The 17,065-nt window shown below is 45.1% G+C and overlaps 1 protein-coding gene across 1 annotated transcript in view; it reads right to left on the bottom strand.

Annotated features, from left to right (window-relative positions):
• Positions 1-4,248, bottom strand: part of CTDP1 (CTD phosphatase subunit 1) — a 125,727-nt gene extending 121,479 nt beyond the window's left edge. The window contains 1 exon segment of the mRNA XM_066323648.1: positions 3,920-4,248. Within this exon segment, the coding sequence (XP_066179745.1) occupies positions 3,920-4,248 (329 nt within the window).
• Positions 4,249-17,065: the final 12,817 nt, after the last annotated feature.

The raw sequence follows: 17,065 nt of genomic DNA on the forward strand, positions 1-17,065 counted from the left end.
TACAACCACACTACAGGTAAATTCCAAGCCTGATGCCTGTTTCCAACCAAACCTGACTGAGCAGCTTGATAATCTTAGATAACAAGTTTTGTGAAAACATGGCCATGTAAAGAAAAAAGTACTTTGTCCTCTACCATTCAGTACAATAAGCTATCTTGTGGGCTTTCAACTTGTTAGGTACCTAGGAATAGGAGAAAGAGAAGGCAATGAAAGACAAAACCCCTTATTTAGAACTTGTATCTTTTTCACTATCCAATTCAACCAAACACCAGAGAGACAGCCTTCTTTTAATGTTTCTGGGTGTATATGGCAAAAAGGAGAGGGGGGAAATTAAAAAAAAAAAAAAGAGACTAAGTCAGAAAGATGCATATCAAAACTTACTAAAAAATAACGGGATTAATTCAGGCATAAAAAGGAATTAAACAAGAGACAGAGTAAGTTGGGATTGTTAAGTATCATCCAACAGTCCTCAGTGTTTGGCACTGAGGGGTTTTTTTAGACTTATAACTTCATTAAATATTTGCCAGGCTAGTCTGAAAACATTTGTTTCCAACAAACAGCAAGGTTAAAAGCGTTACCACTTTACAATAAACTGCAATACATTAGCATTTTATTCCTCTTGGAAGACTGTAAGATGCATAGTACTGGGGTCTGGGGTCAAGTTGACAGTTACCTAGGCCATGAGCCTATGTGACATTAGATAACTAAAAGAAGATATTCTTTTTAAAACACATAATCAAGTTCCTGGCACAAAATACAAACATTCCAGAAGCCAATGACACAAAAAAAATCTACAGTTTTAGAGAACAAATCCCCACCTCTTTCCTGCTATCTTCTCTAAAATTGACAAGTTTTGCTTCACTAAGATGCAAACAGTTTAAACAAGATTTTTATTACAACACAAATATACTCTGTAGTAAGACACAAAGATACCCAGGTTAAATATGCAGGCAATAAATATTTCAGAAGACTCTTTTAATGTGAACCAAACATACCCTTGCAATAGTCTGTCCCATCAGCAGGGCAATCATTTTATATTAGAAATGCTTACATAAATATTTGCATAAAGCATTAATAGTGACCCAACCCAGAATCCTGCCATACCTGTAGCACCTTCAGAATGATTAACCTTGATGGGTAACTGGCACTAATATTACACAGAGCAGTACAGGATTTTTGGCGTTTTATTTGTTGCTCCTGCTACCCATCAAAATTATACCTCCTTAACATCAAAGGTCTGTCATTAACTGCTTCCTGTACTCCCCTGTTATTTACAGGCCTAAAAGGTTAGACACCTTTCTCTCTCATGTTCCAGTCTGACATGTGATGCAAGCCTATTTTTTAAAAACTTATTATTTGCAAAAATAAGCAAAAGCTACCTACTGTCTGCCTGCCTTGGGCTCTCCCTTGAGGAAAGTTTGCACTCCTGGCAATGCTACAAAGTGGGTAATAACACTGCAAAAAAATTAAGTGCTATAAACGTGCAAAATTACTTTCACGCAGCAAAAGATTTCATCTCATGCTTGATATGAGAAAGAAAATAATAAAAAAATTAGAAATGTGTCTTCTTAATTGGGAGAGACTTTCACTAAATGATGTCTGTATTTCCAGAATTATTATGACCTAACTGACATAGAAGAAAATTCAGCCACTCATATTGTTTATCCTCAAATGAAAGGGTTTGATCAGCTCATCTTCTCACAGTCTAATGAAAAGGAAAAATATTTTGAATAGAAATAGTACTTCTACAGTGTTTCAGGGTCTGACGAATACTTGCAAATATCTTTGTTTCACAGAAAATTCAGCGCTAGATCGGCCAAGCTCACTTTTCTGAAGGCAGCACAGCACCTATCATACTGGATAGTTTGGATTACAACAAGTGCTTCTTCTGCAGATGATGTCTAAATTTCAGCTATGTTACTTACTTTAATCACACTTGGGTTTAAACAATGCAAAATCCTAACAAAAGTAAAAATATTGTTGATAGTTAGTGAAATGTTATTATTTCAATTCCACAAAATAGGAAGCTACAAAAATCGTCCACGTGAACAAAGAAACGCAGTCATGTCTTTAGGTGCTGACCAGTTCTACTACCCTTATGTCATGCTTACTCTACCTCTTCACCTGAGCTCTTCCCTTGCACTCACCCAGTAAATTCCACTGCAACATGCAACACAGGAACCTGACTGTAAAGTCAGAATTCCAGAAGTGTAAGGCCTAGCAATAGTCACAATCAAATACAATCTTTCAGTCGTGTAAGATACAAATATTCCAGAAGCCAAGAACAACAGTAATAAAGAACACCATTTATTTCCTAATTGTCTCAAAGCAAGGACTTGTTAATTATTATCAAGTGACTCATGACTATCCAATAAGAACATTGTATAAAAAATGGTGCATTCCAGTCCATGAACTTAACATTGAGCAAAGCTAAAACTAAAATGCTGCTACATCAGACTACTTTAAATTGATTACATTTTTCACTTAGAATAATTTTTGTTTGTTTTTTCTTCCCAGTGCTCAGCTAACACAATGAAAAGACCAGATAAAGTTATCTCCCCTTTTATTCAGTGTAAGCAACATGAATTTCATCATGCATATGGCACTTAAAAATTTCAGTCTGTACTTTTAAGATCTTTTTTTAGTCTGACCTAGCATTGTACTTTTGTTCTACATCAGGTATTAAAGACTGTCCATGCTGCACCAGATGCAACAGCAAAATGCTTATGTGGCACAAAAGGAAAGCCACCATCTTATCTCAGAAAGAAATATCTCTATAGCAAGAAACACAGCGTGCACCTCCTCAGGATATCATCACTGATTTATATAAAAATGCAACAGACTGGGTTTTTTTCTTGAACCTTTGAGAGCACCCCAATACACAGATGTTTTGCATATACTAGTGAATTTCAATCAAGAAAGTTTAGGCCTGGCTGCCTAAAAAAAAGACAAGACAACAGCTTGCTGTCATAAAGCAGAGGAAGTAGATTGTTTAACTAGTTTCCTGTTGAGAAAGAATAAATCTACCTAAAGTACACGGTAGCAGGCAATTTAACCTAGAAATCTGAGCGCTCACTATCTGTCAGGCGTTTAAGAATTGAAAAGTCAACAAACATTTAGCCCTATCAAGACAAACCCATTGCTAAACTATAAGAAAAAGTCTTCTTTTTGCTCTTCCGAAAGTTAAAATTACAACATCTTGGTTATATTTCTGAAGCCTTACACATTAAAACATCTACCGCATTAAAAACATTTAGGCTACTAATATTACGCATAAGGTAGGTAGTAATTTTAAAAAGCCTTGCCGCACTTGTTGCTTCCCATTACAATTTCTTCTATTGAGCAGGTCTTCTAAAGACCCGTTCGCTCCCCGAATTTTGCACCAACCTAACCGCCAAACTCAAAAGAGTATATTAGGAGAAGAGGCAGTAGGCAGAAACTGATGCACAAGAAGTTCCACCTGAATTCGGGGAACTTCTTGACCGTGCTGGTGACTGCGCACTAGAAGAGGCTCCCCAGGCTGTGGAGATCCCTCACCGCAGAGCTCCCAGACCCGTACGGATGCCATCCTGCTCAACCTACCCTAGGGGGACCCTGCACGAGCAGCGAGGCTGGACCAGATGACTGTGGTCCCTTTCGAACTAACTATCCTGCATTTTGTGATTGCCAAGAAGTGTTTCCAGTAAAAGCTGTGTTTAGAGAACCCCGACCCAGCAGGATGCACGGGTCTCTGAGACAGAGCTCACAGTCAAGGGCTCAGCTCTGAAACACGGCAGTGGAGCACGACCCCTCTGCACCTCCCCAGCCCCTTCCCCGTCCCCGTGGCGCGGCAGCTCCCCCGCGCCGAGCCCCGGAGGAAGGCCCCGAGCGGGCAGGGCCGGCCCCTCGGGAGCAGCGCCAAGCCGCGGCCCGCACTCACCCCGGCGCGATCAGCTGGCCGGGCCGCGCGCACAGCTCGCGCACCACGCCGGGCCGCTCGGCGCGCAGCCTGCGCTCGGCGCCGCCGCGCTGCGGGCGGGCGGAGGCGCCGCTGGCGGCGGGCGGCGGCGGGGCGGCGGCGGGGCGCGGGGCGGGCGGCGGCGGCAGCGGGGCGCAGAGCGCCAGCACCGACCCGATCTGCACCGCCGCCCCCACCGACACTTTCCACTCCAGCAGACGCAGCGGCCGCGGGCCGGGAGCGCGGATCTCCGCCACCGACGCCGGGCCCTCCGCGCCGGGCCCGCCGCCCCGCTCCGGCCGCTCCTCCATCGCCCCGGCCGGGGGCGGAGGATGTGTCGGGGGGGTGCCCGGCAGTGGGCCCGGATCCGGCGGCGCCGCCGCCGCCGCCGGAGGGGTTCGAGGCGCCCCGATAGTCACCGGCGACGCCGACAGCGGCGGGGTCACGACGGCTCCGCGCAGGCGCCGCGCCGCGCATCCGGCCGCGCTTAAAGGCAGAGGCGCTTAAAGGCAGAGGCGCGGGGAGGAACTACGGCTCCCGGCAGCCCCCGCGGCCCCGGCCGCCGCCCTGAGCGGAACAGGGAGTGGCCAATAGCTCAGAGCGGAGCCGCGGGGGTCATCGACACCCAGCCCTGGCCCTGCGGAGAGCCCCCCGGAATCGCAGCATCTGCCTGAGAGCCTTGGCCGAGCTCTTCGTGAACTCTCTCAGGCTTGGTGCTGTTACCGCTTCCCTGGGGAGCCTGTTACCATTGCTCAGCCGTCCTTACGTGAAGAAACTTTTCCTGATATCCAGCTGTCTTGGTTTCACCCCAGCCAGCAGCCACGCCCCACGCAGCCGCTTTGTCACTCCCTCGGCCCCAGGTCTGGGGAGAGACTTGGAAGGGTAAGGGCTGGAAAACTCGTGGGTTGAAACGAAGACAGTTTAATAGGAAAGGTAAAAGCCATGCACACAAGCGAACGAAACAAGGAATCGAGTCACTCCTTCCCATGGGCAGGCAGGTGTTCAGCCATCCCCAGGAGAGCAGGGCCCCATCACATGGAACAAGTTGGGAATACAAACACCTTCACTCCACATGTGCCCTCCTTCCTCCCTCCACTTTATTTACTGACCGTGATGTCATGTGGGCTGGAATATCCCTCTGGTCAGTTGGGGTCATCTGTCCTGGCTGTGTCTCTTCCCAGCCTCATATTCCTTGCCAGTGTGGCGGTATGGAAAGCAGAAAGGGCCTTGGCTCTGTGTAAGGCCTGCTCAGCAATAACAAAAATATCGCTAAATTGTCAACCCTGTGCTCAGCAAAAATCTAAAACACTACCCCATACCAGCCACTGTGAATAAAGTTAACTGTAGCCTAGCAAAAGCTGGAACATCAATGTAAATTTCCCCCAACACAACTCCAGGCCATTCCCTCAGGTCCTGTCACTGGTCACCAGAGAGAAGAGAGCAGGGCCTGCCCCTCCTCTTCCTGCTGTGAGGAAGCTGTAACTGCAGTGAAGACCCCCCTCAGTCTCCTCCAGACTGAACAGACCAAGTGACATCAGCTGCTCCTCATACAGCTTCTCCTCAAGACCCTTCACCATCCTCGTGGCCCTCCTTTAGACACTCTCCAGTAACTTTATATCTTTTTATACTGTGGTGCCCCAAACTGCACACAGCAGCTGAGGCGAGGCTGAACCTTTGCTGAGCACATTGGGACAGTCACCTCACTCTGCTCTGTGCTGGTGCTGCCCGAGCCCTGGACCCTGAAGAGCCTGCGGAAGCTCTGCAGCACTCTCCAGGTGTCCTTTGGGTCAGAGGGCAGCAAAAGGAGAGCATCCCTTGCCTGGCAGAGCAGCAGCCTCCCCTGGGCTCTGGCCCCACACCACAGTATGCTGGCAGGGCAAAGGAGGAGGAGTAGGGATGTCTGGCAGAGAGGAGTTTGGGTGTGGACATATCCGTGGAGGAGCTTGGATGTGGACAGGGCCCTGCAGAGGCACAGCCTAACAGGGACACCCCTGCTGTACTCCACAGGCCAGCAGGGCTGTCTAGAGCTGAGGTCAGAGATGCTCCTTAGGGCATGTGTGCGTCTCTATCAAAAGATGCCATGGACATGCTTCCCACCCATGGCAGTCACATGGCAGGGTACTTTTATCTCTTCAGCCACATGCCAAGGATGGAGGCCTCGTGCTGTGTGCCAAGCCTTGTGCAGCCTGCAGCAGAGCAATAAGATGCTCTGAGCTTCCATGGGAATGCTCAACTGCCTCAGGATCTCTAGTGCTTATGTAGCAAGTGCACCAAATCTTTTTACCTTGTTTTTACCTCATGTTCCTTGAAATAACATCTTGACCTAGGAGCTCAGAGCAGCAGACACCAGGGGCTTCCACAAGAAGTCTTTTCCAGAGAGCAGCTGGCTTGCTAGTGGATAGGATTTTCATAGGGATGTTGAGGAATACATTTCGTGCCCATAGCTCAGTATGCAGGTACAGTGTGAGCTGCAAGTGGAGTTCTGGAGGGGCAGGAGCCTAAGCCTGAACCCAAGGTGAGAGGCTCTGACCTGCCAACCCTTTGCAAAAGGGCCTGAGGACCTGTGGCCCACCCAGGGGACCTGGACAACCCAGAGACACAGGAGGAGCTGATGACTCCAGACTTTCCCATACTTGAACTTAAAAGGTATAAAAACTCAGGGTTCCCTTTGTCGCTCCTTAGAGGCACCCACCTTGAGCTGTTATTTTGATATTGCACTATGATTAAATTATTTTAAGGATCAGGATGTCTGAGACTCAGCTAAAGGAAACTTGGGGTTGAGCCCATAAAGAAAGCTGGTCTGACTGGAGGTATGGGGGATGTAGTTGTCAAAGGGGCCTTGGTCCCAGTTCAGGTGATGTCAGAGTGGCTCCTGGATGGTTGGACAGGGAAGTTTCCTTAACAGGAAACTCTGGTTTGAGTTTTTCCCTCTTAAAATTAGTTAAGAGAGATGTTAAAACAAGACCAGTGTGGACTGGTTGGGAATTGGACCTGCAAGACATTGCTATGAACATCATGATGATCTTGGGTTGTGAGGCAGCCACCATCACCAGCAACCAGGGACTGGGAAATTTTGGAGTGAAAGTTGCTGTGCCTTTTATCAGCTCCTTGTACACAGGTCCAATGACACATTGTTCTCTGTGTGTATTATTCTTAATGTTCTTTTCGTGCTGTCCTGCACATGTGGTAAAGCTACTTCATAAAAGATGAGTATTTTTTGCATAGTAGTCTATCTCTCCTACTATTCTGTCTACTTGTGTTGCTTTATTTTCTCTTTCATAATCTAAAATAAATCAAATCTGAAAATCTGAAATGAAAATAAAAACAATCAGCACTGAAGCAATATGCCCATGTCCTCTTGCACATGAAAACTGAACTTTGAATCCCCAGTGAGCTCTGATGAGGTCACCTTCGAACTCTACCAGGAAGTGCTAACTTGTAGCGTCTCTCCTCAACTCTTTTCTCAGTGTTTTTAGCTCACACCCATCCTTCTTTCATAGGGTGGATTGATATTGTTTTGCTCAGAGGCAGCAGGCTGAGGACTGCCTCGAGAGTGCAAAGGAAAAAAGCCTCAAAGAGTAGGAGAATTAATCAAGAATTTCACTATTAAAACCTTTTAGGCTTCCAAGTCTAGCAAAATCTGTTTCCATCAAGACTGGTAGTCATAATAGTCAAGGAAAGGCTGAAGTAATAGCTGAGGTGGGAAGGGACCTTTGGAGATCATCTAGTCCTAGCTCCCGATTTCGAAGCAGGGGCAACTAGCAGGTTGCTCAGGGCCATGTCCAGCTGGGTTTTGACTGTCTCCAAGGATGGAGACTCTACAGCCTCTCTGAGCAACCTGTGCCAGTGTTTAACCAACCTTACAATGAAAAAAGCTTTTTCTTGTGTTTAAGTGGAATTTTGTGTGCTTCAGTTCATGACAGTTGCCTCTCGTCCTTTTACAGGGCACCTTTGACAGGAGTCTGTCCTTGTCTTCTTTATCAACCCTCCCCCACCTCCATCAAATGTTTATACACATTGGTAAAATCCCTCTGGAACTTTCTTTTCTCCAGGCTGAACCATCCCAGTTGTCTCATCCTCTTCTCACATGACAGATGCTCCAATCATTTTAATAGTGTTGTGCCCCTTTGCTCCTGTTGTTCCAGTATGTCCATACCTCTCTTGCAGTGGACCCAGCACACCCAATGTGGCATGACCAGTGCTGAGTGTCGGGGAAGGAGCACTTCAATCAAACCTATTGCCAGTGCTCTTCCTAGTGCAGTGTGGAATGCTCTTGCCTTCCTTGCTGCAAAGTTTACCTTTTCTGGTTCAAGGGGAGCTTGATGTCCATCAGGGTGCCCAGAGCCTTCACTGTAAAGCTGCTTTTCAGACACTTGGCCTCCAGCCTGCCCAGGTGCCTGGGGTTGTTCCTCCCCACAGGCAGGACTTGGCATTTCCTTTTCTTGAACTTCATGAGGTTCCCATTTCTCCAGGGTGTCAAAGTCCCTCTGGGTGGCAGCACAGCCATTTAGCCTGTCACCCACTCCTCCCAGCTTGGTATGACCTGCAGACTTGCTGAATGGGCACTCTGGGCCATGGTCAAGGTCATTAATGAAGATGTTAAAATAGTATTGTTCCTGGCACTGTCCCCTGGGCAAAGCACCAGTGAATGGGTAACTAGTGACAGGACACTTGCAGCACAGCATGAAGCGCCAGGGCAAGATTCATATTCATGTTCATATTTCCTCCTTTTTTTCTATTTCTACCTTAGAGAATAAACTCTTCTAGAAAACCAGAAAAGACTGTCAATTTTACCCAGATTTCCGGAGTGTAATCTTGCCTTGTGTTTGAAGATGAGCTCAGGTAAACAAACTTTGTTGGTACTGAATGTCCCACTATTGTATGTGGAGGAGATAGTCTTGGCAGCAGAGCAGAACCATGGCACGAAAATTATCTGGTTTTGTTTGCCCTACACGTATCTCAAACTGATGGTTACTCTGTTTTCCTTTTGCCTGCTAATCCCCTCGCTCAAAGACACACATTTAAGTCATGCAGCTTTAACACGCACCATTTTCTTGAAAGCTGGCTGATCACACAGCTTTTGTATGTTTCAATGTCATATCTGTCTTACCAGACCTCCTTGGAGGGTTAAGATAGACAATATTTGCTCTCTCACTGGTGGGTTTGATGAAGTGACTGAAGTCTGACACTTCAAATGAGGGATGAAGTGAGAAGAGCTCACTTCCCCTTACCAATTCTGACATGCTAACTCTTATCTCTGGAACAAACTAAAGGTGTGCTGCACCTTCTGCAGTGCTGCTGACCTCAGGAAGCCTCAGCAGCCCCTCCTTCCACAGTAACTATTTTGTGATTTTCTCTGCACCTGTAATTGTGAAGATAAACAGCTCAAATGGGAGAATTATGTCAGAAATCTACATAATAAGTATTGTTTCTAGTTACTTTGATCGCACTGAGACAAAAGTTTACAAAATAATTGCACCAATCAGTCCTAGGTAGGTGCAAGGAAGAATCCCTGAGATGGCATGTGATTAGAACATTAGGGGAAGAATCTCTAATTCTATTAAGCTGGTAGGATCCTAAGGAGCACATCATGTTAGGATGCTTGACTTCATGTCTGGTTATACCAGATGGCTTCCATCAAGAGGCAGATGTTTTCCCCAGTCTTTCCCTCAAAGAGGACATCAGAGTTTAACCACGCCTTTGTATTTGAATACATAGCATGAACAAAAGCATATGGTGTAGATATTGGCTTCATAGAATGGTTGGGTGAAAACACTGAGGTGGTAGTTATAGCCTTGTGGCAAAGCACTTCTTGAAAATGATAGATTTTTAAAAATACATGCATTGTAAAAATATAGCTTTCTTCCAAGAAGATAAGCAAATAATCTGCAGTGTAGTTACTTAAGGTTGAAACATGTTTAGCCAAGACTTCTTTTAAAATAAAAGACATGCTACCCTGCTTTATGTGTTGTAGCTTTAATGAAAATTCAAAATGTATTATATAATGCCTCTTAAAGATGACTTGGCTGAGTATATTCCTGTTCAGACTGATGACTGATGCTGCAAGCCTGTCACAGCATACTTAATCCTCACTAATACCTGTTCCATAGTAATTCTTGGGTGTGTAGAGCACAAGGTGGTCAACCTCCCAAAATCTCCAAGTGGCTTACAGAGATCTGCAAATGGGGGAAAGCCACAAGGCTCTCACTTCATACCCCACTGCTCCCAGGAGACAGGTTTGCAGACAGGGCATGACAGCAGCTCACCAGTGACCCACAGACCCTGCTCCAGCCTTAAGCCCAGGTGTGCAGCTGCTGTGCAGGGGTCTGGGCAAAGTCAGTCTCAGCTTCCCCTATGGCTTGTGATTTGAATGGACCAGCTGCCCTGGTGCTAGACATCCTCATTGCCAATTATGTGATGTAATGTTATTATGAGAGCTGTTGCTGAACTACTCAGAAGTGATGCAGAAGTTGTTCAGGAGTCACAGATTGGCCAGTCCCTATGGCAGGGAGTTTATAAATATTTATATATAATTCCTCAGTGCAAGAAGTCTGTGAGGTGGTATCACGTTTAAATCTTATGAAAAAAATATGGAGACATTCAAAAGGTTTCACAGCTCTTCTGGGCCTCATTGAGGCCCAGACACCTCATTGTATCCACTGTGATAACCAGTGACAGATTCCAGTTGGGGAAGCTAAATAACCTCATTCTGTATATTGAGCAATTCCAGTAGGAGGGGAATCTTTACCCTCCTCAAAAGCTGTCAAGGCTTACTCTCAGAAATGAAGGCAGCTTGTGCTGTATGTGAGTGCCCTGTGTAAAAGAGGTTTGGGTACTTTCCATTGTGGCAATCCTTTCCTGACTCTAGATTCTTGGCTTCTTAGCCAGGGACCTTCTGCCAGGATTTCTTCTGGCTTTCTTTTACAGAACCAACCAAGGGAATGACTTTAACACACAGAATACAATAAAATGCTTATCTGCGGCTTGATCACTCTCCCAGTGAACTATCAGAAATGTTGTCAATTGCCTTCAAAATGAGACTGCAAATTCTTAGCATTGCAATAATCAATTAGCAGGCAGTTTAAGTTGCACTGTCACCAGCTTTTCCGTCAGCCATCTCTTAGTGTCTGAAAATATGATCTTGATACTCTGTTAACAGAGAATCTGTTTTTTCCCCGATAATATTTTTGGCAAAACTCTGTGCTCCTCAGTGGAAATATTAGTCTCAGCAGAGACTAATTTAGTTTCTCAGTTTTTCTTTTTCCTGGTCAACCTGAAAGAAAAAGATGCAAAAAATGAACCATTTGTGAATGTTCGTATTGCATTTCCCCCACAGTTCCTTTTCTGTGAGTGGGGTTAGAATTGCACTGATGGATCTGCACAGGTGTATGTTCAGCAGTGCAAATACTTGTGCATGGAAGTCTTTCTGTATAGCAGCATCCAGACTGGCTCCAGATGCCAGATCAGCTGCACAGGAGACGTACTGCATGTACATCATCAGGTATGTGGCTGTCTACCCATACACACCCCAGCAGAGACATGTCCTTTTGATCCTGCCCTTCAAAACCCTACAAATTGTTGCCTTTAGTCATAAAGTAAGCCAATATTTACTTAGGTTAGGGCTACTCCCATGATGCCTTCATAGTCATGCTTCACATCTTGAAGCCCACATAATTTTGAAGTGCATGACTCCAAAGTGTGAATGAACACTTCTCTCTCTCCTTAGCAGGGACGCATACAACTTAACATCCCTTCCTCCTCTGCAGAAGAGGGACATGTCTAAACATTTTCATTTCAGAAGAGAAGCTGATGGCAGAGTTTCCTGTGCCATCACAGCAGAAGTTCAATCAAGTGTTGGACTGGGCCATCAACCAGACACGACAGGGATTTTTTATAACCTAGGCTATTTGTGACTGCAAAATGTTAGAGCAGTGATTTACAGCCTGTGCTCTGCAGGCTTTTGGTACTGGTGAGTCCACAGATGATGATTAAGAAAGACACTTTGCTGTCCAGTAGTCTACAGCTGGGATTTTTTTTCCCCCTCTCGTCCACTGGAAAATGTATAGAGATGAAAACCAGCCAAAAAGCCCTGCCATAATGAAACATCTGCTCTTCTTATCAGACTTGTATGAAAGGTTTATTGAGTCCAAATTTTTCAACTTTCACCCTGCTGCTCCCTTTATAGAAGACCAAAACTGGGGAGGGGGGGGGAGGGGGGGGGAGGGGGGGGAAGAGAAAGAGAAAGAGAAAGAGAAAGAGAAAGAGAAAGAGAAAGAGAAAGAGAAAGAGAAAGAGAAAGAGAAAGAGAAAGAGAAAGAGAAAGAGAAAGAGAAAGAGGAGGGGAGAGGGGGAGGGGGGAGGGGAGGGAAGGGAAGGGAAGGGAAGGGAAGGGAAGGGAAGGGAAGGGAAGGGAAGGGAAGGAAGGGGAAGGGAAGGGAAGGGAAGGGAAGGGAAGGGAAGGGAAGGGAAGGGAAGGAAGGGAAGGGAAGGGGAAGGGAAGGGAAGGGAAGGGAAGGGGAAGGGAAGGGAGGGAGGAGGGGAGGGGGGAGGGGAGGGGAGGGGAGGGGAGAGGGAGGGGAGAGGAGGAGGAGAGGAGAGGAGAGGAGAGGAGAGGAGAGGAGAGGAGAGGAGAGGAGAGGAGAGGAGAGGAGAGGAGAGGAGAGGAGAGGAGAGGAGAGGAGAGGAGAGGAGAGGAGGAGGGAGAGGAGGGATAGGAGAGGGGAGAGGAGAGGAGAGGAGAGGAGAGGAGAGGAGAGGAGAGGAGAGGAGAGGAGAGGAGAGGAGAGGAGAGGAGAGGAGAGGAGAGGAGAGAGGAGAGGAGAGGAGAGGAGAGGAGAGGAGAGGAGAGGAGAGGAGAGGAGAGGAGAGGAGAGGAGAGGAGAGGAGAGGAGAGGAGAGGAGAGGAGAGAAGAGGAAGAGAAGAGAAGAGGAAGAGAAGAGAAGAGAAGAGAAGAGGAAGAGAAGAGAAGAGAAGAGAAGAGAAGAGAGAAGAGAAGAGAAGAGAAGAGAAGAGAAGAGAAGAGAAGAGAGAAGAGAAGAGAAGAGAAGAGAAGAGAAGAGAAGAGAAGAGAAGAGAAGAGAGATTTTTATCAAATCTGATTTTTTGCACTGTCTGGCAGGTGGTGGGGCTGAAATGCACCCCCAACCCAGAAGGACTTGCCTTTCTCCACTGTCTTGTTCTAGCAGAGTGCCATAGGGTGGTTCGTAAGAAGAAACAAATATTGAAAATGCTGAGTAAGATAACTCCTACTTAAACAAGAAAAAATGTTTATTTAGAGCAATGGAGAAAAAAGATCTACTAAACTGGGAAAGAAAAATCATGTCGTTTCTTCTACACAGGCAATATGGGACAGATAAATTCAAAGTTCAGAAGAGGATAGAAGGTAATACTTCCCTGCTTATTGTGTATCTGGAAAAATTCAGAAAACCAAGCAGTTATGTACTGGGGGAAGAAAGAAGCTGTCAGTTGTGATTTTTAAGCAAAGAAAAGAGTCACAGCACTGCAAAGAAGATAAACAGAATCAGAAGTGATCCATCATGGATCTGCTGAATGAAGGGACCACAAAAAAGTCATTTGGTCTGTTGGCTTGATGAGGAAAGATACGCTGGGGACAGAGGTCGTTACCAGGTGAGGAGAGTGAGGCAAGCACCATTTTTTAAAATTCAAAGCAGGGATGAAAAGAAGAACATCTGAAGAAGAAGGGGGAAGACAGGACAATAAATGATCAAAGAATTCATAGCATATACTATAAAAGACACAAGTGTGGCAGCTTTATAAGCTCACCTTAAAAACCATAAATTATGGTAGTAGCATTAGTTGTGAGCCTCTGAACTGGGAAATGTGGAGTTCCATACACATTACTAATAAACTCATAATTATATATTGAAACATGTAGAAGCAATGGGGATGTCCACACAAGCTGAGAGCTAAATAATTTTCTCCCTTTTACTTAATCTGAAAACTTGCTGTATGGATGGTACTGAGGGTTTTTTTTTCTCATTCAGGGATATTTTGCAGGAGATGTTTTCATAATCTGTTCTCAGGAAGGCAAAGTTTGGACTCCCCCTGATCTTGCTGATGGGCACTTTTGAAAGAGAAGAGAAACTGTTAGCGATGATCCTCAATTAGGATCCTCTCTGCTCCAGGTGTCTGCTTTTTATAGCTTTTGATGCATCACGTGAGAGGCTAGCTCTTATTGTGCACAGTCCTAGACTATGAAAATGTTTACAAGGTTAGTCCCCTGATGGAGATTATGGTAAGCTGAGAAGCCACACTGTACTGATGAACCACTCTATCACTGGTTCTTGGAGAAATATGTGTGTTCTATTCTTCTCAGTTTGACAAAAATGCTTCTGTCTTGGAAAAGTAAGCAAACAGATTATGTATCTGGGGCAATATCCACTATAACCAATGCACATTTTTATAGAAGCAAAATCATGGTCTAGTAGGAAAACTAGCATCAGGTGCGATAGCACAAGTCAGAGCTATCCTCACACAGAATTCTATTGTGGTCGAGATCTGGTAAACATTTTACTTTTCAACTGCATACTTTGCACACTATTTGCATGACATCTCCTTTTCTCTCTTTCCCTTGTTGGCTGACTTTGTGCCCTTTTGGCTTGTCCTCCCCTTTTTTTTCTTCTTAAGCCTAGTAGTGATTCACTGGAAAAAAATTCATTTAGCCAGTGAGCAGGAGTTTCTGACCTATTTACAAGTGAACTTCACTATACTTTTCATAGGTCAAAATCAAGCCCAAAGTATTCCCCAGACTGCCTGTTAAAGCCCTGTCGAGTTCTCCGTGACTTCTGATGTTTCCCCTCCAGCCTATCTGTGCTTACTTCACCTGGCCTGCTGTGTCATAGGTGCTATTGGCTGCTAATCCAGAATACTTCCCCTTAAAAAGAACCTATATTCTTGGGCATGGACTGTGTGTCTTCTGAAAGGTGTCTGGAAAATAGTGCATTGCTGGAGGACTAATGAGAACTGATGTCATTGGAGATTCTGCTCTGCTTTCCAGGGTAGCACGGAGGTAACTCTTGGCGCCTGAGCTGCTACTGGCTCTGCTGCGTAGCCTCCTAGTTTCCGAGAGGATCATCCCCTGTCTATGAGCAGAACAACCTCATGTTTTACTAACATTCACCACAGGATGGCAGTGCAAGATTTTAATTGTCAGTCTGTTTCAATTGTATGTCTGTGCCTTGTGCGTGTCACAGCATAGTTAGGCAGAAAATTAAAACCAGTACTGCGTTTTTCCATTTTGAAAACAAAGATATACTAGTTTCCTTTGAAATAGAGTGGATTGTGAAAACACAGAACCAACAAGAAAACAATGCTCGGGCTGCATGTGAGATGCTGCCGTATTTCAGCTTTCTTTTTATGCTGACTATGCATTTAATTAATTTGCACCTCCTCCCTCAGTATAAAATCTGTATTGCAAAGATTGTTTACGTGATATATTTTAAGTGGTTTTTGACTTTAGGGAGCTTTCGTCCTGATATTGCATCTTTGGCCTGTGTGCTAAGGCACACTCCCTGCCGGTGTGGCCCCAGAGCACATCCTGCCAACAGAGCTGCAAGCCATTGTCAGAAGGTCAGTTCAGCCTTCTTCTCTCTCTCCAGTTTAATCTTACTATTTTATTTTTGTATGTTGAATCAGGAAATTAATTTCATCTGAAAATGTACTGACAAAACCAAGGAGTTGTTAATTAGGTCTTCTGTCTGGCTTGCAGCTTGAGTGCCAGCACGGGCAAGAGGAGGCAGCAGGGAGCCTGCGGTCATTATTTGGGCTGCACCTCATGCCCAAGCTTTTTTACATGGTGGCAGAGCTGAAGGAAGCTCTCAGGCCTGGGCTCTGACTGTTGTTGATTCAACTGGCTTGCTATTTTCTGGTTTGGTCTTCACAGTGAGGTGCTGATGGTATTTCTTGCTTCATGACATTTTTGTCAGGATGCAATACAGTAAAGTCTTATATGGTCTATAGCATTGCCACAAGCAATTCAAGTTTTAAACAACACATCCTGCTTTGAACTGCTGCTGACACACACACATGCACACACACACACACACACACTCAACATCTTACTGATACTTGTAATTTCTGTGCTAGTGCAAAGCACTGACTGTGTGGCTAAATCTGTACAAAGAATGTAGCTCTTGCTGGAGACAGTTTGATAAACAAAAGCTAAAGGGTTCTTCAAGTAGTATGTGTCAGTTTGTGATGCCACTTTTTTAAAGCTTATGAACATGTGTTTAGTAGTCCCAGTTGTCCACTGACAGATACACAAAAAGTGGAGTTCAGCAGTGCTGCTGGAGGTGTGATAAAGGCTCCACATAAATGCAGCAGAGCAGTCGTTCTGTTTTCTCCTGTTCCCAATAAAGGGCAGTTTTATGTTTCAGACGATTTCTGGGATGACTAATATTATCTGATACAGAACCAGCCTGCACTGGAAGACTTAATGGAGGAAAAATGCATTTTCTATAGCTAGCACCCAGTGCTCTTAGCCATATCTGAGAGAAGTGCTACTCTTACACTGAGTATTAGACTTCAGCCTATATCTGTAACATTTCCGAAGCCTGGTATTTTGTTTTGCAATGCAAGTTCAGGAAAATACCCATTTTGTCTGAAGAGAAGGTTATTTTTTAAAAATTATTTCAGAACATATCGTTCTGTCTGTGTGTTCTAGTGATATAGCGATAACTGAAAAGTGGACAGAAATACCTGTTTATGAGAGGTAGCTGTATTGTCTAAACTGAACTGAGAAAAACATCTACCTTTTCACTCAGAACTATACAGAAGTTCTGTCATCTTTTCCAGACATACAATCTAGGTTTTCTTCTTGCACAGATGAAAACAGTAATACACAGTAAATGTGTGTTCAACTGCAGTAACTCTTCAAGAACAAACCTTGCAGCTAATATTCAGCTAATATTCTCATTTGTTTCCAGATGTAGTATCCCAAACCAGAGATACTTCAAGTTCACAGTTGCACAGACCCCGAGCATGTCACACACACACATTCCTTAATTAAGGAACTGTGCCACACCCCTGTGGCACAGGGATGGTGATGATCTCTATTTCCATGGCAGGCAGCGGGCTGGTCCAGCTGCAGCCTTGGTGTGAGCTGTGGG

This window comes from Sylvia atricapilla, chromosome 1 (assembly GCF_009819655.1).
Source record: "Sylvia atricapilla isolate bSylAtr1 chromosome 1, bSylAtr1.pri, whole genome shotgun sequence".
In the NCBI taxonomy this organism is placed as follows: domain Eukaryota; kingdom Metazoa; phylum Chordata; class Aves; order Passeriformes; family Sylviidae; genus Sylvia; species Sylvia atricapilla.